Below are 27,404 nucleotides of genomic sequence, written 5' to 3'. Positions count from 1 at the left end.
CACTCCCCCCCACCATCTCCTGCCCCCATGGAGTGTTGTTTCTGTCTGACCCCCCACCATCTCCTGCCCCCATGGAGCGCTGTTTGTCTGACCCCCACCATCTCCTGCCCCCATGGAGCGTTGTTTTTGTCTGACCACCCACCATCTCCTGCCCCCATGGAGTTTTGTTTCTGTGTCTGCCCCCCCCCCCCACCCCCAACATCTCCTGCCCCCATGGAGCACTGTTTCTGTCTGACCCCCACCATCTCCTGCCCCCATGGAGCTTTTTTTTCTGTGTCTACCCCCCCCCCCCCCACCATCTCCTGCCCCTATGGAGTGCTGTCCCAGTGTCTGACACGCCCCCCCCAATCTCCTGCCCCCACGGAGCATTGTTTCTGTGTCTGACCTCCATCTCTTGCCCCCATGGAGCGCTGTTTGTGTCTGAACCCCCAATCTCCTGCCCCCATGGAATGCTATTTCTTTGTCTGACCCTCCACCATCATCTGCCCCATGGAGCTCTGTTCCTGACATTTTCACATTTTCTGCAGGTCGCTGTGGAAGTTGGATCTCTGTCTCACTGTCCTGCCCCAGATAGATAAGCTACTGCAGAGCAAGTATGAAAGGTGAGCACTGACATGCCGGCTAGTCCCTAGCGTGTTCCCTGGTTACCACGGAATAATGTTAATTCCTCTGTCCCTAGCTATGTGCAGACTGGGTGCAACTCGCTGAAGCTGATCCTGCAAAGGTTCTTGCCCCTGATCACGGACACTCTTGCTGCACCCCCGTCTGTGGGGGTGGACATCTCGCGGGAGGAAAGGTGAGGGTCTGTGTGATAGTGGCTTCATCTCCCTGACCTCAGTGACTGAACGTGTCTTCTCTCCTCAGGCTGACTAAGTGTAAGCTCTGCTACAAGCAGCTGAGAAGTTTGGCCCCCCTAGTGAAGAGCAGAGCGTCGCTTAGTGGTCGGTATGGCAGTACCTATCAGGAGCTGCTTCTGCTGATGTCGGGCCTGGAGTGATGGGACTAAAGTGGTCACCTTGTGAGCTTGGAGCTGCCTCTGAGAGCCCCCCACTGGCTGGGGACACATGAGAGATGGAGGGAGCAGTGTCTGCAGAACCTGGAATAATCCAATTTATTGATCAGAGTAGTGCCTGCACTGTATGGAGACATGTGTGCCACCTGCCGACGGAGACCAGAGCGCAGTGTCATCAGAGATGCGGCGTCTGGGGAAGGTCCTGCTCCCGTCATGCTCTCATCCACCTGTCTGGAGATCAGTGATGACAATTGGATGTTCTGTTTTCTACCTGTCTATAGCACCAATAAAAGAAGTGTCATATCTTGCATTTCATGTGTGTGAGTCATCTGTATAGCATTCTAGTACCTGTTGCACCGGTTCTGGGTGTGGGACGATGACATCACAGGAACACGCACTAGCTGGTGTGTGATTGTCAGTAAATAATGCACACAAACACTCCAGGACTCCTTATAAAAAGACTTTATAATAAATGATATATTCTCTATAAATATATAATAATATACAGATGAGACATTTACATAGACAGCCTCTAATATTCATAGTGTACAGTGCAGGCGCTGTCCGCATTATGTGGTCACTGGAACCCCAATGTAGTCCCGGTCAGGAGGGTCCGATCCGGTGCTGGACTGAAAGAAACCATGAGACATGAACAGGACACTTACATAGAGGGACAAACAGAGCTTTAACACGTCTGTGTTTCTACCACAGCTGTCACGTTTGTGGCTCTGTCTCGTGTGACGCATGCATGTGCGTGTATCAGTCTATAAAAGAGATGTTTCAAAGCTTGGAGAAAAACTACCAATTTGCTGCAGACTTGTTTAAAACAAAGACTGTAACATGAAGTTTGCTGATTGGTTGGTACGTTATCTCTCTCCAATGTTTGCTACATCTACCTCTGTATATCATGTGTCCAGTGTTCATACCACTGTACAGGGCAAGTACAATGGCACATTGATAAGAGAAGATTTCCCATTGTGGTAATCCACCTGGAGAACACTGCCGGCTCCCAGGGAGTGGAGGCTGACCATGGGGGATGCAGTTGAAATCCTGACGCCAAAATCCTGGCACTTTGTCCCTCTGTGGGTGTCCACGACACCCATAGAGGGAGAATAAATTAGTGTGCCGAGCGTAGCAGGCCCGCAAGGGGGGGCGATTCACGCCTCCCCCTCCGTTGTTGGGAATTTGGCGGTCGGGATTCCGACCCAATCCCGACCATGGGGGTACAGGCTCCCGGGGAAGAGAGGCTGATAATGGGGGTGCAGGCTCCCGGGGAAGAGAGGCTCACTATGGGGGAGTAGGCTCCCGGCAGTGGAGGCTGGGTGCAGGGGGTTGGGATCATTGGGTAGACAGCATGATGAAAGTCAAAGGTAGACAAGGGGTTTTCACTTTTTGTCCCAAATTTCGACAGTCAACATGGACACTGCAACGTAGCACTGCGTGCGCTCGCCATGCTTCGGGCACAGTGACTTGCTACGCACACTTTTATGCCCTAGTGCAGGCATTCCCAACCACGGTCCTCAAGGCACACCAACAGTGCATGTTTTGTAGATATCCAGGCTTGAGCACAGGTGACTTAATTAGTATCTGAGGGATTCTGATTAAACCATCTGTGCTGAAGCCTGGATATCGCTAAAATCTGCACTGTTGGTGTGCCTTGAGGACCGTGATTGGGAATACCTGCCCTAGTGGATGTTAGGGCATAAAAGGGCAGATGTATTAAGCCTGGAGAAGAGATAAACTGGAGATAACTTGGAAGAGTTAACGCACCAGCCAATCAGCTGTGTTTGAAATATGACAGTTGGGATCTGATTGGCTGGTGCGTTATCTCCTTCCAATTTATCTCCAGTTTATCTCTTCACCAGGCTTAATACATCTGCCCCAAAATACCGCCTGTCTGCTCAAAAAAAAAAAAGTGAAAAACCCCATGTTGACCTTCTGCTTGTAGACCTAGTGACCATATCCCAGCACAGGGAGCAGGCTCCCGGGAAGCAGGGAGCAGGATCTGGGTATACAACATTTTAGTCAAAACTAACCTACATAGCAACAAAAAAGTGTCACATCTAAACAGATGAGCCCTGAAATTCCCCGCTACGGTTCTGTGTGTGCATTTTATAGATAGAGAGATAGATAGATAGGATGGAACTTTACATACTTGTGGTGGGAACCTTCTTACGCACAGATGTACTTCTTGTCCCGCGTGCTGGGGGAATGTCGCTCTGTGAAGAAGCAGAAGTCACAGATTCTCAATGATGCATTGATCTACCCCAGTGTGTGTGTGTAGGGTGATTTGGTCCTGTATAGCGTTTGCAGAGGGTGGAAGGTTCTTATTGTAACTGTATTCTCAGTATGTAGCATCCAGTGTCGGCTACAGTGGTAGGTATCGGAGGCTAGTTACTAGCCCATCTTATCCAGCACCTTCTTGGCCTGATGCACCGTGCAGCCCAGGGTAAAGGGGAGCAATTCTGTGTGTGACAGGGGCAGAGGCTGGGCTCTCAAGATAAAGGTCACCATACCACAGATGTCTCTGCACTCAAGGAAGGCAGCTGCTCAGTTCTTCTGGTCGGTATTCCCAGCTCCACAGCTCGAACACGATCACCAAAGCGGAGAGAGCAAAGGGTCTCGCTGACATTTTGCTCAATCGGAGACACCTGTGGACAACACACAATGATCAGGACTCTTTCCTCCTAGTGTCTATGGACCACCATTACATTACTTATTCCTGATGCCATTGTCTAGCAATTTCTCTGTTTTATAATTGCCATATTTACACATTCCCAGTTACCATTGTGGAGCACACAGGTACACACAAAGTGCAGTGCACACTTGGCTTGTATTGGAGTTATATTGCTTATTATTATTTTACCCCTTGAGGTCAGTAAAGAACATCTAACATAAAAAGGGATCGGGCAGGGACAGCTTCTGGCACTGCCATGGATCCTCAGCTCTACCCCTGCTTATCATACTCCAATCACAGAGAACTGGATAGCGGGCACCAGGCAGGGGCAGTTACTGAGAGCAGACAGGTAATCAGTGTGATGGAGATAACCTGATCTACACAGAATGCCCCATATACACAGGATGGACCCTATATACACCAGACTGATAGCACAATGGACTGACAGGCGCTGCCACTCATGGACATAAGGACTCACCTGTAAAAGTAACAGGGCCTTCCCATCCTTACTGAGCGGTTCCTGGAGCAGGTAGGTGAGTTTAGAGTTGCGGTACGGAACATGCACTTGATGAGAGCGCAGTGCTGAGAAGACGTCTCCCAGTGCAGACAGGGATCGGTTAATGTACTGAGCCTCCCTCAGACGATCACCAGCAGCTCCAGAACGGGACACACGCTCAGATCCAGCTAGGTCCACCAGATAGAGCTTGCCTAAGGGAGAGGATGGGAGACTATGAAACTGAAATGCTCTAATATGTCCTGACGCACCATCTACCCTGCTCATCTGCCAGTTAACTCCCATCTGCCCCATTTGGTCCCAGACCCGGTAACTGGAGTGAATGGACTGGAAGGCATCTGTTCCTGCAGTAAGCATCCTATAAGCCGGCCTAGACCTTGGACCCACCCGTTGTACAGATTCCCGTGCTGGTCTCTCGCCCCCTGGCAGTGAGGATGAGGAGGGCGTGGGAGCGGGAACTGTGGACATTGAGATTTGTATGTTCTGTGACTCTTTGTTTATGTCCCTTCTCCAAGATCTAAGTAAAAAGGAAAATGAGATGTGATCTATACATATACAGTACGTCATCATTACACAATGGGCCTTATTCTGATGGACTCCCAAGGCTGTGAAATTTGCAGCATTGCAAGTCCATCAGACGCTGCCCTCCGCCCGCAGTGCCGCCCCCCCCCCCCCCCCCCTCGCACGCTGTGCCCCCCCGCACAGCTTTGAATGGATAATTTACATAATCATCCATTCGAAGGTGGGTAAAAATCATTCGATGGTCGCCGACCATGTCCGCATGTCCGTCACAGCCTCATTACCATGAGAACGTCCATGGAACATTGGGCATTCCCATATGGTAATAGGGCTGCCCGGCGCCGCCCCGCACGCTGTCTAGGGTGCGTGCACCCAGCGAACCGAAAGTCTGTCATGGGTGCATGCACCCTACATCTGCGCAGATGCGCAACATCGGTCCTCCGTGCGAATGCACCAAAGCAATTAGAATAACCCCCAATATCACTGACACAGATGGTCTCAGCACCACTGTCATACATTTACCCCAGTGTTATAATGATACAGACAAGTAATAACCGTACCACACAGTACCTTATTTATGTCCTGTATGCTCCGCACGTTCCGCTGTGTTAGACCCGGCACATACAGCTCGCCAGCACCGCCGGGAGACATCTTTATATCCAGCGAGCTGTGAGAGTCTGAGCCTAGCAAGTCCCTGTCAGAGAGGTGACAATGTGGTAAAAAACACATATACCACCACTCTCAGTTCTCTGCTGTCTCTACAATGATGCAACTACATCCCCACCAGTTCCAGTATACAGAGACTACTACACCACCCCCCACCATCACCACCAATTCCAGTATACAGAGACTATGGTTCCTCCACCATCACCAAGGAGACTAACATCCCCCACCATTATATGAATCCACAACTGCATAGTTGACTGCACTTCCATTAAGCGAGGAGATAACTTATTCTACCCATCTGTGTCCTGTATCGCAGAAGTGGGTCAGTTTATGTAGCAGATGTAAACAAGTTAAATTAGACAGAAATGGAATAACAAATGTTTCACAGTAACATGGAGGATGCCGCATAATTATATCATTCAAAGTTGGGAATGTTGATGCCAGTAAAAGAACATTCTAAAAAATGGCATCATGGTGAGAGATTAGGCAGAAATAAACCCTCCGGGCCCATGCTCCTTTAAGAGTCACTACATGGGCCAGTTTCAATGTGTCTCCTTAAGAAGAAAAATATTGGGGACTTTGTTCTGAGTGCCATTCCAGGTGGCAATTTCGATGCTTAAAGGCACCACTGTGGGCTCCACTGGGAGATCTAAGTTGCCTTCCTCAAATCTGGAGTTGGTTAAAGATGGGCCAAACAGATAACATGGCATGTTATTCAAGAGAGCCACCCAGGAAGTAGGGTAAAATCCCACAGATGTAACTGGTTTCATACACGGCACCATATGCCAGAACCCACAACAGAAAAGGAAAAACAGATTACAAAACTTTAGAAAGAACCACAATGGCAGTCAAGGCATGACCCAGGAGCCATCTTATCCAGAAAACTGTAATCTGCTCTTATCTGGGAACCATGGTATGGGAGGTGGGGAGGGAGAGAGAGAGACAGAGATGGTTCATGAATCTAGGAGGAGCTCCACCACAGTGGAGGCACCATAAGCATCAGAGGATCTAGAGAACCAAGAGCAGGTCTACCACAGCCAAGTCACCCTGTACATCAGCAGCAGGGAGAGGAGTACATGGAACCAGGGGAAGTTGAACCAAAACTAAGTTATACCTCACATCAACAGCTTCCACACAGCAGTAGAGGGTCATGGGAAATAGAATGAGCCAGTTAACTATGGGGGCAATATGCAAGTTGAGAGCATGTCCAATCGATGTGCAGTAGGAAAGGAGCAAGTGATTCTGCCGGGTCACCATGGTAAGGAAAAAAAACAGTTTGTATCCCTATTGCACACTGAATGAGAAATATACATATAATAATCAGATAATACAGAGATCTTGGTTGCATATATCTGCAGATATAGGGCTAAGCCCCCAGGCCGTACGTCAAGGCATCTCTGTCACTGGGGGTCCCTAACACTGGGTATGGGTCTGGGGTGTGGGCCCCCAATATGCCGGCACAGGCTAACTACTCCAGGGCAGCACACAAATGAAAATTAGTAGGTGTTAAATAAGAAGCACATAAGTGCTATGTAAGGAGGTGAAGGTGTGATTAAAATAATACATACAATGTGATAGGGAAAAAACATAAATGTTAATAAAGTGTTAGGGTGTGCTAACCAGGAGCAGACCAGCCTTACCAACAAAGAGGGAATCACACTCCCAAACCCATCCCATGCACAATAACAAATTTATGGGCCTAATAGCCCAGTGTAAGGCCACATGATAATGGCTTACAACATCTGCATATGCAGTAGTGGAATGACATGAACCATCTTCTGGACACGGGCTTGTACAATGCCACCTACACTCACCGCAACGACTCGTTGTAGATCTCCACCATGCTGATGCTCAGATGATGCTCCCAGCAGCTGGATCGCTCGCTCACCTTGGCCAGTAGGAGAAGTAATGCTCTTTGGTTAATGCCAGGGTTAGAGGAGGTGCCCTAGGAAAATACAAAGTGACCAAACAAACAATCTGAAACTTCCATAGCAAATGCCCCCCCAATATAGAAATCACACTGCGGCACACTCACCTCCATACTGAATGTCTTCCCGGAGCCTGTCTGTCCATAGGCCAGAATACAGACACTGTACCCATCTAAGCAAGAGGTGATCAGCGGAGAGACCTCAGTAAAGACCTACAGAGAGCAAATCAGACGTTATTCACCATCCAGCTGTATATATGGGGCCTGATACAGAGACTAAAGCGGTGTACACACGGGGGCGATTTTCAGCACATATCGCTGGCAATATGGTCGCTGAGTGACCATATTGCTAGTGATTTCATGTGGTGTGGGAGATAAATTGCCGGGACGCGCTCCCGCTGCCAGCCCTCCGTGGTCGCTGGAGCATGCTCCTCCGATTATGGCTAAAAATCGCTGGTCACTGGTGCACAATGCACTTTGCACCAGCGATTTCTAGACAAAATGAGGTAGAGACAGAAAACTTTCAATTTTCAGCCAAAATCGCTGGTCGCTGATGAAAACGGTACACTGAGAAAAAGTTTCTTCCCTCAAGCAGTTCACCTGTTGACAAGTGAACACCTCAATTTCTAGTAGCGCCATAACCCTTTGCACATAATCTAACACAGTGTACCCTCGGAATACATTTCTGCATGACTGTACATGTTCCCCCACCTGTTTATATTGTTTATACTGTATACTGTTTAATTGTTACCCACCTGGCTGATGTACAGCCAACCGAAAACAAATTCCTAGTATACGCAAGTATACCTGGCCAATAAAGCTGATTCTGATATTGCTGAGCAATGTATTGCTGAGAGATATTGCCGGTATACTGAGCAATATATTGCTGAGCAATTTTAAGCAAAAATCGCTCAGCGACCAAATTGCATCGCGTGTACACAGTTTTAGAGAAAATGCAATTCCAGCAATTATACAAAGACTGCTCATGCGCGCATGGAATCTGCGCCTGAAGGTGCAAATGCCTAGTAATTGCAGTTTGACTGACAGGAAACCAGAATTTATGATGGAAACCTGCCATTTTCTGGGTAGGACTCTGATGTCAGTGCTGATCACTTCCAGCCCATCTCAGTCTCAGATTAGTGTAAACCTAAAATGTTCTGGGATTTGCATATGGATCTGCGAATGCTCCGCGTTAAGGTGGACATACATCTACAGATCGATTGTCAGATTGGGCTGGTTGGAACAAAACCTGGTAATATCTGAATGACAGTTTTGGCAGTTTTCCAGCATTTCAAAGCAAATGGTCAACTCATTTGCTCTCATCCATTACCAGGATTTAGTTCCAACCAGCCCAATCTGATAATCTGTATGGCCAGCTTTAGTCATGCATTCGTAATATTGCATGTGACATTAATTTTTTCTATCTGGGCAGCAGATTTTTGCACGTAATCAAATGATTTTTCTCTATTGATCCATGCTGAATCCGTCACTCACTCTTCTCCTGTATCTCCTCTCTCCAACGTCACCATCCCCCTCCTGTATCTCCTCTCTCTCTCTCCACTCTCACCATCCCCCTCCTGTATCTCCTCTCTCCAACGTCACCATCTCCCTCCTGTCACCTCTCTCCACCGTCACCATCCCCCTCCTATATCTCTTCTCTCCAATGGCCCTCTCCTACTCTCCCTCCTGTATCTCCTTTCTCCACTATCACAGGGAGAACAGAAGGGGCCAAGGACGGAACCCTGAGGGATACGGACAGGAAGGATGAAAGGTGGTGGCAGAGACTGAGAAGAAATGGTTGGTGAAGTAAACCATTCAAGTACAGTGCCAGAGAGGCCAATGTATTGGAGTGTCCGGAGAAGAAGAGGGTGATCCACAGTGTCAAAGGCAGCAGAAAGATCCAGAAGAATAAGCAGAGAGAAGTGGCCCATAGATTTGGCTGACAGCAGGTCATTGGTGACTTTCACCAGGGCGGTCTCAGTAGAGTAGAGTGGGTGAAAGGCAAATTGAAGGGGAATCGAGGATGGAGTGGTCAGAGAGGTAGCCAGTGAGATGCCTGTAATCCAACATAGACCAGAGCATGTTTGAATGGTGAGGGGGAGATACCTGTAGAAAGGAATAGGTTAAAGACGTGAGCAAGGTGGGAGCAGTCAGTGGGGGAGATGGAACGGAGGAGATGGGAGGGGAGGGGGTCCAAGGGGCAGGTAGATGGGGGAGAGGATGAGATGAGGGAGTGGACATACTCATCTGTAGTGGGGCTGAAGGAGGAAAGAGTTGGGTAGTTGGAGGGGGAGGATGATTGGGATGGGTGGGCAACAGAGGGCGATTGGGAGGAGATATTGTGTCGGATTATCTAGATTTTAGAGAGTCAAAGTCATTGGCAGTGAGGGATGATGGGAGGAGGGTGAAGGAGCGTGTTGAAAGTTTCAAAGAGACGGCGGGGACTGGAGGACATAAAATAGGATTTTGGGTACCTACCGGTAAATCCTTTTCTCGTAGTCCATATGGGATACTGGGTTCACTACTATGGGGATTGAGACCTCCGCAGGAGAGACAGGCACATAAAAGAACTTTCAGTGTGGGTGCACTGGCTCCTCCCCTCAATCACCCTCCACTAGTCAGTTATTGCAAAAACTGTGCCGAAGGAGAGCATGTGAGGAGTATGTGATAATGTACTGTGGTGAGATTCATCCAGCACACCCAAACGAACAAAACCATCTAAGAGGTGAATCCTAACATCTTCAGAGGACACCTGTAACTAGAAGAATCTATATACATTATATATATATATATATATATATATATATATATATTCCGTCCTATAGAGAACAAGGCAACAAGCCTAAACTGAACTATGAAGTAAAATCTTTCAGCAGAGTATCCCATATGGACTACGAGAAAAGGATTTACCGGTAGGTACCCAAAATCCTATTTTCTCTACCGTCCAATGGGATACTGGGTTCACTACTACGGGGAGGTCCCAATGCTACCAGAACGGGTGGGAACCTGCGGAGTCTGCTGTAGAACCGCATTCCCGAACTGGGAATCCTCCCTGGCCAGGGTGTCAAACTTGTAGAACTTCACAAACGTGTGTTGACCTGACCAAGTAGCGGCCCTACAAAGTTGCATGGCCGACACCCCTCGAACAGCCGCCCAAGAGGTACCTACAGATCTGGTTGAGTGTGCCTTTACTGAAAAAGGAAGCGATAAACCAGCTGATGCATAAGCCTGTTGGATAGTACACCTTATCCACCTGGCTATGGTACGCGTTGAAGCAGGTAACCCCTTCTTCTGCGCATCATAAAGCACAAAGAGGCTGTCTGTTTTTTTGTTTTTTTTTATCCTAGCTGTGCGCTTGACATACCCTTTAAGGGTGAGGACCACATCCAAGGTATCAGGTATATCCGGGTGTGCCGCGCTAGAAGGGACCACAATAGGTTGGTTAAGGTGGAACCCTGACACCACCTTTGGAAGAAATTGTGGTCTAGTCCTGAGTTCCGCTCTATCGTTGTGGAACACAAGGTAAGGACTCCGACATGATAAGGCCCCAAGGTCGGACACCCTCCTGGCCGAAGCCAGAGCCAGCAGCACAACCGTCTTCCAAGTGAGGTGTCGCAACTCAGACTCCTCCAGTGGAACAAACCTAGCTGATCTAAGGAAAGTAAGAACCACTTCCAAATCCCACGGTGCAGTGGGAGGCACAAAGGGGGGCTGAATCCTCAGAACCCCTTGTAGGAAGGTTTGTACTTCTGGTAAGGCCGCAATCTTTTTCTGGAAAAACACTGACAATGCGGAGATCTGGACCTTTAAGGATCCCAATCGGAGTCCCTTTTCCAATCCAGCCTGGAGGAAGCGTAGCAGGCTGTTTAGGCGAAAGATGGCCGGAGGCAAGTCATTCTTCTCACACCAGGCAATATATTTACGCCATATGACATGATAATGAGACGCCGTCACCGGTTTCCTGGCTTTTATCATGGTAGTGACAACAGAGGGATGTAGACCCTTATGGACTAAGATCTGCCGCTCAACCTCCAGGCCGTTAAACGTAGCCGCTGTAAGTCCTGAAAGACGAACGGGCCCTGGAGGAGCAGGTCTTTTCTTAGGGGCAGACGCCACGGGTCTTCCACTAGCATGGCCTGAATGTCCCCGTACCAGGCCCGTCTTGGCCAATCTGGTGCCACCAGTATGGCTTCCGTCCCTTGATGCCGGAGCCGCTTTAGCACCCGCGCCAACAATGGGAGCGGTGGGAACAGGTACACCAATTGGAAATCCCAGGTCCAGGTGAGAGCGTCCACCGCTATCGCCCCTGGGTCTCTGGTCCATGCACAGTACATCTCTACCTTGTGGTTTAATCGTGAAGCCATCAGGTCGATCTGAGGGAGCCCCCACAGATCCACTATGGCTTTGAACACTTGAGTGTGAAGGCCCCACTCTCCCGGGTGAAGATCGTGACGACTCAGGAAGTCTGCCTCCCAGTTGTCGACCCCCGGGATGAAAATTGCAGACAGGGCCAGGACATTCTGTTCCGCCCAAGATAGTATCTTTGACGTTTCTCTCATGCAAGGCATGCTCTTGGTACTACCCTGTCGATTTATATAGGCCACAGTTGTGGCATTGTCCGACTGGACCTGGACCGCCTTGCCCTGTAACAATGGAGCTGCCTGTAACAGGGCATAGTAGACTGCCCTCAACTACAGCTTGTTGATATGAAGGCCCGACTCCAGTGGAGACCACCGACCTTGGAGGCGGACTCCCTGTGTCACAGCCCCCCAGCCCCTCAGGCTGGCGTCCGTGGTCACCAGAATCCAGTCCTGGATCTGGAAACGTCGGCCTGCCAACAGATTGGATGAATCTAGCCACCACTGTAGCGAGATCCTGGTTCTTGCTGCAAGGCCAATCCTTCTGCGCATCTGCAGGGGGGACCCGGACCATTTCGTCAGAATATCCAACTGCGGGACTCTGGAATGGAAACGGCCAAATTGTATTGCTTCGAATGAAGCCACCATCTTGCCTAGGAGCCTGAGGCAAAGATGGATCTGTACCAGGGGAGTCTGTAGAACCTCCCTGACCAGCTGTTGTATCGCACTGACCTATTCCATCGGCAGAAAAACCCTTTGTTCCGATGTGTCCAGGATCATGCTCAAGAATACCATCCTTTGGGTCGGAACCAGCGATGATTTGGACATGTTCAGGATCCATCTGTGGTCTCTTAGCACTTTCATGGACAGAGTGAGAGCACTGCTCAAAGCTTCTGCCGACCCTGCCTTTATTAGCAGATCGTCCAAGTAGGGCACGACATTCACCCTTTGAAGCCTGAGCAGTGACATAATTTCCGCCATTACCTTTGTGAAAACCCGCGGGGCTGTCGACAGGCCGAAGGGCAAGGCCCGGAATTAGTAATGGTTGTTCCCTAAGGCAAACCTGAGGTAGATTTGGTGTGGGGGGCCAGATTGGGATGTGTAAATAGGCGTCCTTGACGTCTATTGAGGCCAAGAACTCCTCTCTTTCTAGACTGGCAATCACCGACCGCAAGGATTCCATCCTGAACTTGAACACACGCAGAAAGGGGTTCAGTGACTTTAGATTCAGGATGGGCCTTACTGAGCCATCTGGCTTCGGTACCAGGAATAGGTTGGAATAATATCCCTGGCCTTTCTCCGTGCTTGGCACTGGCACAATTACCTGAGACTGAAGGAGCCTGGTAATGGCCCCCTGAAGGATAACCTGATCCTCCTGGGATGCTGGAAGGGCCGACTTGAAGTATCTTCTGGGAGGGGGTTTGTCGAATTCCAGCCTGTAGCCTAGAGAAATGAGACCCCTGGCCCAGGAATCCAGGCCGGAGGCGTCCCACACATGGCTGAAATGCAACAATCGCGCTCCCACAGCGAGAGATTCTCGTGGCGGGAAAACCCCGTCATGCTGCAGGCTTAGAGGTAGCCGTGGCATTGGGACGGCCTTGGGTACTGGAGGTGTTAGGCTTCCTAAACTTGCCTCGCGTGCCTCTGCTGGCATTGGAGGCACCCATTGCCTTGGGGCGAAACCTGTTCCCACGAAAGGACTGCTGGGAATTACCTGTGAAGGTGCGCTTTGCTACTGTGGGAGCTGATGGAAGGAAGGTAGATTTTCCCGCCGTGGCCTTAGAAATCCAACCGTCTAATTCACTTCCAAAAAGCCATTCTCCTGTAAAGGGAATACCTTCCACACTCTTTTTAGAATCCACATCCGCAGACCACTGACGTAGCCACAAGGCCCGCCTGGCTGAAACCGCCATGGCCGAATTGCGCGTGTTTATTGCGCCCAATTCCCCAACAACCCCTCCTGAATCTGGGTTGACCAGGTATGAATGGCCTTAGCCATCCAACAGCTGGCTAGAACTGGGCGCTGAGAGGCCCCATTAGCCGTGTATATGGACTTGAGGGTAGCTTCCAGCCTCCTGTCCGTCCCGTCCTTAAGGGTGGATACACCCGGGACTGGTAGCAACACCTTTTTAGAAAGGCGGGAGACTGATGAGTCCACTACTGGTGGCTCCTCCCACTTCTTCCTGCCCAAAGGTTCAAAAGGGTAAGCATTAGTGAAACGCCTTGATAGAGTAAACCTTTTATCAGGGTTCTGCCATGCTGCCCTGAAAACAGTTTCTAACTCTGCCTGCTCAGGGAAGTACACTGGCTGTTTCCTCTGAGTCATAAAGAAAGGATCTCCTTCTGCGGATGCCTCCACCGGGAGATCTAAAACATCCCTAATGGCCCTGTTTAGCGGCTCAGGACCATGTACTGCTAACTCAGGGACTGGTTCCTGCAGAACCTGCTCCTCTCCTTCCTCCAATATGTCCTCATCGTCATCATCTGAGTCAGGGGCCATCGCAGCAGCCGGCCTCTTTTGGGGCTGTGCGGGAGGAGGAGGCACGTTAAGGGTATGAAGAATATCCACTCTGGCAGATAACATGGACAATTCCCTCTGAACCCTCTGCGTTTGCTGAGTGTTAGTGGAAAGCTGCGAAGCCACAGAATCCAACAATGTCTTTATGTTGGAGGCCCAAACAGGCTCCAGCTCATCTGCCTGAGACGGCCCCACAAGCTGTGGGGGCACCCCACTGATCTGAGTGTCAGCACTACTGGGTTGTGGTGACATACAAGCCTCACAAGTAACTTGGGACTGTGATTTGGGCACAAACTTGGTGCTACACACCATGCAAGTAAACTTTTTCACCATGGTGAGACAGTACCCCGATGCACAGCAGTACAACTCACCCCTACGCAGCCACACACGTGCACACACGACCCAACTGGATGTGAAACAGACTATGTGCTTGTTGTATGTGTGTCTTTTAACTAATCAGTGGGGAAAACAGAGCAATTGGGGAACCGAGTGCACCCTTAACCTGAACTCACAGATCTGGGTGAGCTGGTAACGCTATACACAGTGAGTTGAAACAACACAGTGTCTACAAACAAGCCAGATAGCGCAGCAGCGCTAAATCGCAATAAAACCTGCTGTCTCTGCCGTGCTGCAAGGACCCGGATCCACTACGCCAGTGAGGAGCCCTCTGTAATGGAGTCTGGCAGCGTGAAGAAGCAGGAAGTGACAGCGCGCGCCCAGCAGAGCTTGGTCCCGCTCTGAGTGAAGCCCCGCCCCCTGTTACACGAAGCTGGCGCTTCAAATAAAGTTTATACTGACATGCAATAATGGTATAATATATATCCTAAGGGGTGTCCCTGGTGGTCCAGCGGCAGCACCCCTGTGCCAGTGTCACCAGATGCGGGGTTTACGCGGTCCCTGCTAGAGAGCCGCCATTACTGCCCGTCATCCTGCCGCACAAGAAGTGGCTGCAGGGTCCCTTTGTGGGACCCCCAGCCTGTACTCACCACTGAAGTCTTCTGACCTGTCAGGGGTGTGCGGCAGCTAGGGGGCTTGCTCGCCACAGCGCAATGCTGTGCGGTGACAAGCCCCACGCAGGACCGAATTGTCCTGTAGCAGGGTCAGCTCTGCACCTGAAGAGGCCGGGGACTGACCCTTCCCCTGACACCCACGAAGCAGGACAGCTGTGTGGCCACCACAGCGCCCCAAAATAACAAACTTTAAAATAAATGTAGAAAAAACTCTGGAGCATCCAGAAGCACTGCCTCTCCTGAGGCACATTTTTCAAAACTGACTAGTGGAGGGAGATTGAGGGGAGGAGCCAGTGCACCCACACTGAAAGTTCTTTTATGTGCCTGTCTCTCCTGCGGAGGTCTCAATCCCCATAGTAGTGAACCCAGTATCCCATTGGACGGTAGAGAAAAAATGAGATTTGAAAAAAGATTGTTAGGCAGGAAAGAATAAACTTGAAATAAAGAAGGAAGTCTGCCGGAGAGTGAGATTTCCTCCAGAGGCAGAGCAATCAGATTTTTGTATAAGCCGTGTAAGTTTGTTGTGCCAAGGTTGGGGTTTAGAGTGTCGGAGGGGGACAGTATAGAGGGGGGCCATAGAGTCGAGAGCAGAGGTGAGAAAAGAGTTATAGAAAGAGGCAGCCTGGTTGAGGCAAGTCATGGTGGAAAGAGGAGAGAGGAAAGTCTGGGACAGGTGAGATAGGGATTAGGTTGTCTGGGTTGTGGAAAATGAGACCTGACAGTGAGGACTGGTATAGGACAGGAACAAGGAGCAATATTTCAATGCAGAAGTAGTTCAGAGGGGCAATATAGAATGGAGTTGGTATAGCCTAAAATGAGCAGTGAGAAGATGATGTACTAGAGGTGAGGGGTGCATACAGAATATATTGGAAGATAAAGAATGGGTGAAATTGTTACACAGTGAATGCAGTTAGTCTATTTTGGAGCATAAAGGAGTGTGTGACAGCATTTAGTATTCAGTGGCCAGGCTGTGCAAACTGTTGGTGTTGCTGGATCAGGTAATTCACTCCTGTATCCCCTCTCTCCACCGTCAATCTGCTACTCCCCCTCCTGCATCTCACACTCGCCCTCCTGCATCTCCTCTCTCCACTGTCACCATCCCCCTCCTCTATCTCCCACTCTCCACCTTCACTCTCCTACATCCCCATTACTCTCTTGTCCCCTCCCTCCACCATCAGTTTCCTTCTCTGTTGCCCCTTTATCATTACTCACCTCCTCCTGGGAGCTACTGGGCATAAACACTTTGTCAAGTTCAAAACTCAAATTCTTTCCTTTATGTGCAACATGCAGAAGTCCATCATCATCTTGGTCAAAGGTCACCACGTTCTGCGCTCCTGGGCCTGTTCCATCCACAGCAGTTATTGGCCGGACACGAGCAAGAACACGAATATTCCCTTTGAATACAGGATTGTATCGTCTAGTAGCTATCACCTTACATGTTCCAGGAACATGTGCCCACCCCACAAACACACACACACAATGTAACCAGACTGCGGCACGGTCCCCTAGATATCCAATATAACAGAACCTACAGAGAATATGGGGAGCTGTCCCCTAGTTATCTAATATATCAGAACATACAGAGAATATGGAGCGCTGTCCCCTAGTTGTCCAATATAAACAGAACATACAGAGAATATGAAGCACTGTCCCCTAGTTATCCAATATTACAGAACATACAGAGTATATGAAGCGCTGTCCTCTAGTTATCCAGTATAGCAGAACATACAGAGAATACGGAGCGCGGTCTCCTAGTTATCCAATATAGCAGAACATACAGAGAATATGGAGCGCTGTCCACTAGTTATCCAATATAACAGAATATGGAGCGCTGTCCCCTAGTTATGCAATATAGCAGAACATACAGAGAACATGGAGCGCTGTCCTCTAGTTATCCAATATAAAACAGAACATACAGAGAATATGGAGAGCTGTCCCCTAGTTATCCAATATAATAGAACATACAGAAAATATTAAAGAGAAAAAAGGAAAGGGTGTCACTCTGTGGTGCACAGGAGGTGAATTTCACATAAAATGTAACCTTTATTTATGGATTTCTTTATAAAATGTTGCAAAATATTGACATAAAATTGAGACGGACAAACGTATTAAAAAGGATACTCAATCCTCACACAGGGGTTCCCCCGCTGCACTATCTCCCTGAAATAAGTTGTTTCTTCTTAAACAGCACACGCTACTCAAAGTCTCTAAAACACACACACACATATATATAGTAGGTACAGATAGGTGGCACTCTCAGGATTTCTTGGTGAACAAACGTGTAATTTTATTTTCAAACACGATCCAACATGAGGACGGGCAAGACCCGAAACATGTTGGATCGTGTTTGAAAATAAAATTACACATTTGTTCACCAAGAAATCCTGAGAGTGCCGCCTATCTGTACCTACTATCTGCAAGGGCGCAAGACCCTACTGAGGAGGGCACCGGGTATTACCAACTTATTCAAACAGTGAGTGCCGGGCAACAAGAATCTGTATGTATGTATATATATATATATATATATATATATATATATATATATATATATATATATATATATATATATATATATATATATATATATATATATATACATACATACACACACACACACACACACACACATCTACAACAGAAAGAACGGGCGCTCCATAGTGCGATTATCAGATGTATAAAAAGATATTTATTTTTTAAAAAGAATCCACCACAAAGGTCAGGGTGACGTACCACATGTGGCGGTATACAATCACCGCAGAAGATAAAGCATAAAATCGGTGCGCAGCACCGGGTTACCACTGCCGGAGCGGTCACTCTCGCCTGGGCTCCACAGTCTGAACGTCGCTAGGCCACGTCCCTACGCGTTTCGTCACACTGGACTTCGTCAGAGGGCTGGCCTAGCCACGCTCAGTCTCCTCATTCATAGCCACAACTCAGGTGTTGTGAGTTGGTGCTAATGACCTCAGTACAACTCAGAGTTTTTTTCACAGTGCTGAATAGACACTTGTGGTTGCTACTAGCAACATAAACATTTTGAATATACATTCTCATTATTTCAAATGAACATACATTACTAGTACATAGTGTAAAATAATAATCACTGTAAAACACATATAGAATAAATATACCACGCAAGATGCATATATCCATACAATAAATTAGTATCACAATGAAAGAAAAATGGATAAAATGTACATATTCGCAACAACTATTGATAAAAAACATATAGAACATTATAGATCCCGGTTTTGCATATATATATATAAGTAAGAAATGGAATTTCAAACAACAACCCTTATCTACTTAAAAAAAGGGGTAATTTCTAGACCGTCATTCATTCCATGGGGCGCTACAGTATTCAAGTGATACATCCACCAGGATTCTTTTTTCGCAAGAAGAATATCTCTATTACCTCCCCGTATGTCCAGCCTCACATGTTCCAGTCCCACAAACCTTAAACCAGACGGATCACCTGCCTGGCAGGTCTCAAAATGACGTGGGACACTGTGATGTTTTACTTTATTTTTGACATTACGGTAATGCTCCAGTATACAAATTTTTAGCATACGTTTAGTCTGGCCGATGTATTTAGCTCCACAGGGACAGAGGAGGAGATAGACGACATACGTTGTTAAACAATTAATCACTCCATGGATTTTTATCTCTCTCCCGTTTTTATCCTTTATACCCTTCATCCCTTTGATGCAATGAGCGCACATCTTGCACTTCCCGCATTCAAAGAATCCCTGAGGTGGAGGTATATTGTAAATGGTAGACTGTTTCGGGACGTCAAGAGGCAACAGGCTTGGAGCTAGACAGTTTTTTAAGGTGCTTGCTCTTTTGAAAACTAGTTCGGGGCGATCCCCTACTATATCTTTTAAATAAGGGACCATTTTAATAATAGGCCAGTGTTTATTTAGTATCTTGCGTATTTCTTTATTTCTCACGTTGTAATTAGTGACAAATGGACAAAAGCCTTCGCCTCGGGAGTGTTTTTTCTCTTTTGGTCTATATTCAATTAATTGTGCCCTTTCCAATCTCCTTCATTTATCAACAGCAGCTTCTACCATATCTGTAGGATACCCTTTCTCAGAAAATAGCGTTCTGTAGGTTTCAGTTTGCTGGTCAAACAATTCTAGAGTACTACAGTTGCGCCTGAGCAGGGGCGGATTGGGATGAAAAACCAGCCCGGGAAATTTCTCAGAGCAGCCCTAATGGAGGCGGAGCCTGTTAAGGGGTGTGGTCTGTCAAAAGGGGTGGGATACGGAGTTAGACACAGTTGCAGCCTTCCTTGCTAGTTTTAAATGTGAGTTTATACTATTGCCACTATAAAGCGTTCGAATATAAGAATTGAGACGTCCACTGTCACAAACATTGTCCGTCCACTGGAGAAAAAAACAAAACAAACCCATTCGCCACTACAGAAAAAAAAAACATATAAGCCTCAATAATGATAAATAAAACACTCTGGCCCCCATTTTGAATAAATACCACATTGACACTCCACAGGAAAATACAAACAAAAACATTTGACCTACAGGCCCCACCCCCGCCCCTTGACCCCCCTTATGGTTGTTGTTTTTTTACATTTGCTTCAAATCTATTTTTGATTTTGCACACGGTAATGCCACATACATGTTACGTCACACACTGTAATGCCCATGACACGTTATGCCACACACTGATGCCCATTATACATTATGGCGCACACCGTGATGCCCATTAAATGTTATGCCATGAGTGGACAATGAAAAAAAAACAGCAACAAAAATTTACACCATAATGCATATTACACGTCACACATCCATATTATACCACATGCCATAGTGCCTATTACACGTTATGCCAGGGCTCAACAATTTTTCTTGAAAGAAGGACAACAGTGACAGTGCGCACCAGAGGCCATAATGCCCATTACGAGTTATGCCAGGGCCCAACAATTTTCTTAAAGCAAGGACAACAGGGAAAGTGTGCGCCGAAGGCGCGCGGCAAAAACGCACCGGAATGCCTATTATACGTCCCACACAACCATTACATAAGTATACTACATGCCCATTACACAATATGCCCCACACCATAATGCCCATTGTGCCGCTGCCACACAACTGATGCCCACTAAAATGCCCACACAGTGCCAGATATGCCCCCACAGTGCTAGGTATGCCCCCACAGTGCCACACATATGCCCCCACAGTGCCAGACTACCAAATATGTCCCCACACTGCCACATATTCCCCCACAGTGCCAGACAGTACCAAATATGCCCCCACAGTGCCACATATGCCCCCACAGTGCCAGACAGTACCAAATATGCCCCCACAGTGCCACATATGCCCCCAGTGCCAGATATGCCCCCCACAGTGCTAGGTATGCCCCCCTCACAGTGCGTGATATGCCCCCCCACAGTGCCAGGTATGTCCCCCACAGTGCCACACATATGCCCCCACAGTGCCAGACAGTATCAAATATGCCCCCACAGTGCCACATATTCCCCCCACAGTGCCAGGTATGCCCCCCCACAGTGCCAGATATGCCCCCCCACAGTGCCAGGTATGTCCCCCACAGTGCTAGGTATGCCCCCACAGTGCCACACATATGCCCCCACAGTGCCAGACAGTACCACATATGCCCCCACAGTGCCAGACAGTACCAGATATGCCCCCACAGTGCCAGATATGCCACCCACAGTGCTAGGTATGCCCCCCTCACAGTGCCAGATATGCCCCCATTGCACGATATGCCCCCCACAGTGCCAGGTATGCCCCTCACAGTGCCAGATATGCCCCCCCCCACAGTGCTAGGTATGCCCCCACAGTGCCAGATATGCCCCCCCCCCCACAGTGACAGATATGCCCCCAGTGCTAGGTATGCCCCCCACAGTGCCAGATATGCCCCCCACAGTGCCAGGTATGTCCCCCACAGTGCCAGATATCCCCCCCACAGTGCCAGGTATGCCCCCCCACAGTGCCAGGTATGCCCTCCCCCACAGTGCCAGGTATGCCCTCCCCCCACAGTGCCAGGTATGCCCCCTGCGCCGATCGACCAGATGCAGCTGCTGACAGCTCACAGCAGGTCACATGGCTGCAGGAGCCGAGGCCTGGAGGACGAGTGACACTGTCACTATGACATTGTGTCCCGCCTCCTCCTCTTACCTGCCTCTGCTTGCCAGCGCCGGAGCTGCCCGGCCCCGTCCATCCTGATGTTGATCTGATCCCCAGCGCGCGCAACTTCTCCAGCGCGCCGCTGCCTGCCGGGGATCAGATCACAGGAGCAGCCCAGCCTCACACACAGGTCCGCGGGAGAAGCTGCGTGCGCCCGCGCATGCGCACCAGCCCTCCCGCGGCCATTTTGACTGCTGTAACAGCCGAGGCTGGCAGCAGACATAGTTTTGGGCAAAAGTGCTGCGGCGGCCGTGGAGATGTTGGTCGCACGGTCCGCCGCGGCCCAGCCATGGGGGTGAGCGGCCACTACATGTCTGGAATCGGGCGGCCCACCGGGAAATTGCCCGGTTTCCCGGTGGGCCAATCCGCCTCTGCGCCTGAGTCTTAAAAGTTGAGAATAAGGCAAATTATCTTTCCATTTTTTTAAATGGCAACTGTCGTACTCCAAATAGTTGTTAGAATCGACTATTTAAAAAAAGGTACATGTCTCTATGGACCAACTATTGGAAGCCATATCTTGTTTCGCAGTTAAAGTGAGATCTAAAAACTCGATACTGCTTTTGTCATATTTAGATGTAAAAGAAAGATTGTATGTGTTAATATTCAAATATTGTACAAATTCACCAAACTGCACCTCCTTACCGGACCATACTATCATGATATCATCTATGTACCGCTTATAGATTTTAAGGTACATAGAAAATGGGTTGTTTTCATAGATAAATTCTTCTTCCCACAAGCTAAGGTACAAGTTTGCGAATCCCGGGGCGCAAACTGTCCCCATCGCCGTCCCGCACTTTTGTATGTAGTATACCCCCAAAAAAGTAAAATAATTATATTTTAACACAAATCTAAGACATTGTAGAATAAAGGTTTTTTTTTCTTTTGTTAACCCATTATCGCGCAACAGAACTTTTTTGATACATTCTAACCCCTTGTCGTGTGGGATTGACGTGTACAACGAGTTGACGTCTATTGTCCCCCAACTGGCATCATCATTCCATATAACATTCTCCATGAGTTGTAAGACTGAAGTGGAATCTTTGACATAAGATTGTAAAGACGGTACATATTTGTTAAGATACATGTCAACATATTCGGAAACCCTTGAGGTCAGGGAGTCCACACCCGATACAATGGGGGGGTCCAGGGGGTGAGGTCTGGCTTTTGTGAACTTTCGGCAGATGGTATATCGTAGCAATCCTAGGTTGCTCGTTGTAAATGTAGTCATATTCTTGTTTAGACAGAACTGTATTTCTTAAGCCTTCCATAAGAAGATCTCTAAGATCATCCAAGTATTCCTTGGTAGGATCTTTCGGCAGAATCCCATAAGATATAGGGTCTGCTAACAGTCTATGCATTTCTTTTATGTAATCACCTTTGTTCATCAAAACCAGACCTCCCCCCTTGTCCGCTGGTTTCAGCACGACATTATTGTTTGCAATCAGATCTTTTAACCCTATATTCTCCTCAAAGGTCATATTATATTCACTATGTTCGATTTGATCATGCAATTTCTCTAAACCAGTTGAGAAAAGAGTTCAATATTCGGGCCTTTCGATTCTATCGGATAAAATGTGCTCTTAGTCTTTAATTTAGTCGCACTTTCGAGAGGCATAACCTCACTATCAGCTATTTGTGGTGCTGCAGTGTTTTGACCTTTATCGACAGAATTTTTTATAAAATGGCGTTTAAGTGTCAGCCTGCGTGTGTATAGATTTAGATCTATACATAGATCAAATTTATTGACTTTTGCAGAGGGCGCAAAAGAGAGACCCTTTTTCAACAATTGTTCTTGTTTGGGTGTTAGTACTAGATCTGATAAATTAAAAATACCAGTGTGCTGTTGTTGTGGTTCTATCAGTTTAGTGTTCTTCTTTTGAACATGGGAATTCTTTCCCCCTCTTTTGTCGCGTCGTCGCGGTTTCGTTTGCCCCACCGAAATGGGGTCTGTGGTACTGGTAGCTGTTGAGTTTCCATACCATGGCGCTGTTCTAAAGAATGGGGGTTATTTGATGTTCCTGCAGTTGGTTGATTCTGCAACGGTTGAAACCGATTATATGTGGGGGGGGGGGGGGTTTCTGTTTTGTTCCATGGGATATTTCTTAATATTCCATGCTGCAGATCTATTTACCTTAGTCCACTTATTTGGGGTTGTTTTAAAATTTGACGATTGTCTGGGGTACACTGGCTGGGATTTTCTTTCTTCCCACGTTAAAATGGTTTTTGCTGCTGCTGTTTGTGTGGTCTTACATATTTTTCTCTAGCAGTGGAGTTTGTGAACCGATTGGCCCTATCTTGCGAAAAAAGAATCAAGGTGGATGTATCACTTGAATACTGTAGCACCCCATGGAATGAATGACGGTCTAGAAATTACCCCTTTTTTGAAGTAGATAAGGGTTGTTGTTTGAAATTCCATTTCTTACTTATATATATATGCAAAACCGGGATCTATAATGTTCTATATGTTTTTTATCAATAGTTGTTGCGAATATGTAAATTTTATCCATTTTTCTTTCATTGTGATACTAATTTATCGTATGGATATATGCATCTTGCGTGGTATATTTATGCTATATGTGTTTTACAGTGATTATTATTTTATTATTTTACACTATGTACTAGTAATGTATGTTCATTTGAAATAATGAGAATGTATATTCAAAATGTTTATGTTGCTAGTAGCAACCACAAGTGTCTTGAAAAAAAACTCTGATGAGTTGTACTGAGGTCATTAGCACCAACTCACAACACCTGAGTTGTGGCTATGAATGAGGAGACTGAGCGTGGCTAGGCCAGCCCTCTGACGATGTCCAGCGTGACGAAACGCGTAGGGGCGTGGCCTAGCGACGTTCAGACTGTGGAGCCCAGGCGAGAGTGACCGCTCCGGCAGTGGTAACCCGGTGCTGCGCACCGATTTTATGCTTTATCTTCTGCGGTGATTGTATACCGCCACATGTGGTACGTCACCCTGACCTTTGTGGTGGATTCTTTTTAAAAAATAAATATCTTTTTATACATCTGATAATCGCACTATGGAGCGCCCGTTCTTTCTGTTGTAGATTTGTTTGCCTGTGGGATACAGGACACCCTCTTTGGGTAGAGGACGGAGCAGCCGGTTTTCTAAAGAACTGAGTGCATTCTATTGAACGGACAAAATTGTTCATCAGTATCCGTTTCCCTCTGAAAATTGGAAGTGACCCGGAGTGGAAACGTGTGTGATCAAGCTCTCACTGTCAGAGACTTTTTATAATTAATTGACCCTTTGTGTATATATATATATATATATACAGTACGTTCAAGGTCCGCATACAGTTCCACAGTATGGAACGGGGATAATATGGGGGAGGATGATACTGGACATCCTTAGAGGAAAACTGAATACGGCAGTTTATCATTGAGTCCCGCAGGTTTCACTGCATTCAATCGATGTATCCAAGTCGCTTCCAAGCGTAATAATTTGCCTTCCCGGTCTCCTCTCCGGATTGAAGATGGCACATGGTCAATAGCCATGTGTTTGAGGTCCGAGAGTTTGTGGTGGGCCAGAGCAAAATGCTTAGCGACCGGTAGGTCTGTGCTTTTGGAGCTACCGGTGAGAGCTTTCTTTATAGAGGACCGATGATTGGCCATGCGATCACGCATTGGACGATTCGTTTTGCCAACGTATATCAGTCCGCACGGGCACTGAATAACATAGACAATGTAGGCTGATTTGCAATTAAGGATGTGATTGATGGGGTAATTCTTCATGGTAGTGGGATGAATGAAGGCAGGACCTGTTTGCATAAAATGCACTACATGCGCAGATATGCTTTTATAGCACCCGTTGTTTCTGGCAAGTATGTTTCTTATAGGGTCCTGGTTTTTTTGTTCAAATCCTGTTATGTCCCCGTGAACAATTACATCTTTTATATTGCGTCCCCTTGTGTAACACAACATGGGGCGTTTCTTCTGGAAGCAAGCCAATTGTCGGTCTGTCTTGACGATGGGCCACAAGGCCCGTGTTGCCCGGGGCAATACTTTACTGGTAGGAGTTAGCTTGGTGACAAATGGAATCGTTTCTTCCTTGTCCTTATTGGGGTTTCTTACTCTGGTAGTGAGAAGTGAAGCTCTCTCCATACTCAACACCTCAGACTTTTGTTGTAGGAGTTGTTTTTTGGGGTAACCTCTGTCGGCAAATTTTGTTACAAAAGTGTCAAGTACTTCAGGTAGCCGATCTTGCTGACTGGTGATTCTGGCTGCCCGGATCATCTGAGATTTTGCTAATGATTTTTTCAACGGCATGGGGTGGAAGCTATTAGACTTCAATGTGGTGTTTCTGTCTGTGGGTTTCACAAACAGCTCTGTGTGTATGGTGTTATTGCTGATCTTTACACACACGTCCAAGAAATTGATAGTGTCCTTAGAGTGTTGGCACGTTAATTTAATCGATGACGGACGATTATTGATGGTCTCCATAAGTTGTTCAAGTTCTTGTTCCGATCCCAGCCATACCATAAACAGGTCGTCGATGTACCTACTGTATGTCAGAATTTTATTCGCTGTTGCTGCATTGTTAAAGAACATTTCTTGTTCTTGTTGGAGCATACAGATGTTAGCGAACGATGGCGATACCGGACTCCCCATCGCGCATCCAGTCTTCTGACGAAAGAATTTACCATCGAACAAGAAGTAGTTCTTGGTGAGCGTGAACTCCATCAACTTCATATACAGGTCAGGTTCGATGTCAAACCCTTCAGGCCTAAATGAAGCGTTAGATCTTACATGTATAGATTAATGTCCTTTCTCTTTCCATTTTTTCTCTTCTATATATTTTATTATTTTTATTGTTTTTTGGGGAGATCTTTTTGACCCAAAACTCACGAACCAGTTGGGCCACTGAGTGGACTGTGGAGATCGGAGTCTACCCTAGACACTTAGTTTTACTATGATGTCTGGGGTTTGCAGACTCTGCTTTCCATATTCCACATCAGTGTACCTTATTGGAGAAATGTATATCTTTATACAAACTTCAAATTTTTCTATCTAGAATTATTTTTCTTATTGAGTTAAAATTCCTTTCATATTTCTTTATTATATCCGTCCATATGGATTTATAATTAGTTTGGGTATGGGTGCTTTGTGTACATTTGGATATGTATACGGAGGATACATGTGCAGGCTATTTGTACAGTTATGTACACTTATGTACACACTTTGTCTCCTCATATGTATATTGCGGTATATATATGTATGGGATATACTGATGGATATAATTGAGCTTCGGCTTCAATTATTAGAACTGGAACATCGAGTTAATTCTAATACACCTAAACATCTAGAAAGCTATTGATATACCTGGAAACTAAAGATTAAAGTGAATTAAATATATACTATTATTTTGACATATATATATATATATATATATTTATATATTATATTTTTCATTATTTTTCATTATTTTTATATATGTACATTTTTATATTTATTTTTATTTTTATTTATTTATTATTATTATTATTATTATTATATTTTTCTTATATTAATTTTATATATGTTTATTTATGAATCTGACTTTTTGCCATATGGCCGTATTAGATTATTTCTGTCTCTTTTCTCTCTTCTCTCTCTTTAAATGAACTCTGTGATTCAAATCGTCTAACTCTATTTTCTGAACCAATGATCTCTGATTATCCAATTGGATTATAATTCTCTCTGTTCTTGCGAACATAATAAATAAATGTATCTTTATATTTTCATTTAATGTTTACCCAAGATAGCTTATTACAAATAATGTTACACTGCCTTGACACCGGACACTCATAACTGTTTTATTGTTATATTTTGCTAATTGACACCAATTATGTGGACACAATAAATATCATAGCGGTGGATGTATGGACTTTGTCTTGAGAAAGTTCCCGTTTCCAAGGGTACGAAACGCGTTGACGCCTACTTCCGCTACTCTGCAGAAACCTCCCCACTGTTTGAGATCACAGCTATACGCCATCTTGGAGCCGGCTCACGCTGTTTATTTGAGCCAAACTACAAGCCAGCAAACTA

At 46.8% G+C, this 27,404-nt stretch overlaps 2 protein-coding genes across 6 annotated transcripts in view; one reads left to right on the top strand and one right to left on the bottom strand.

The window, feature by feature from the left end:
• The window catches only part of KATNB1 (katanin regulatory subunit B1), a 67,940-nt gene extending 66,618 nt beyond the window's left edge, over positions 1–1,322 (top strand). For all 5 annotated transcript variants that reach the window (XM_083165313.1, XM_083165315.1, XM_083165311.1 and 2 more), the window contains 3 exons: positions 528–602; positions 680–796; positions 865–1,322. In XM_083165313.1, the coding sequence (XP_083021439.1) occupies positions 528–602; positions 680–796; positions 865–997 (325 nt within the window). In that variant the 3' untranslated portion in view covers positions 998–1,322. The remainder of the gene's footprint in view (positions 1–527; positions 603–679; positions 797–864) is intronic.
• Positions 1,323–1,444: 122 nt separating this feature from the next.
• Positions 1,445–27,404, bottom strand: part of KIFC3 (kinesin family member C3) — a 45,426-nt gene continuing 19,466 nt past the window's right edge. Inside the window, exons 2-10 of the mRNA XM_083165316.1 lie at positions 16,414–16,595; positions 7,424–7,528; positions 7,203–7,333; positions 5,293–5,416; positions 4,591–4,720; positions 4,168–4,397; positions 3,529–3,663; positions 3,168–3,231; positions 1,445–1,641 (exon numbers count right to left, since the gene is read on the bottom strand). Coding sequence (XP_083021442.1) covers positions 1,616–1,641; positions 3,168–3,231; positions 3,529–3,663; positions 4,168–4,397; positions 4,591–4,720; positions 5,293–5,416; positions 7,203–7,333; positions 7,424–7,528; positions 16,414–16,595 — 1,127 coding nt within the window. The 3' untranslated portion in view covers positions 1,445–1,615. The remainder of the gene's footprint in view (positions 1,642–3,167; positions 3,232–3,528; positions 3,664–4,167; positions 4,398–4,590; positions 4,721–5,292; positions 5,417–7,202; positions 7,334–7,423; positions 7,529–16,413; positions 16,596–27,404) is intronic.

This window comes from Crinia signifera, chromosome 11 (genome assembly GCF_055691185.1).
Source record: "Crinia signifera chromosome 11, ASM5569118v1, whole genome shotgun sequence".
Taxonomy (NCBI): Eukaryota; Metazoa; Chordata; class Amphibia; order Anura; family Myobatrachidae; genus Crinia; species Crinia signifera.
The sequence above is the reverse complement of the archived record's forward strand: the minus strand, read 5'-3'. Positions and strand labels throughout refer to the sequence as shown.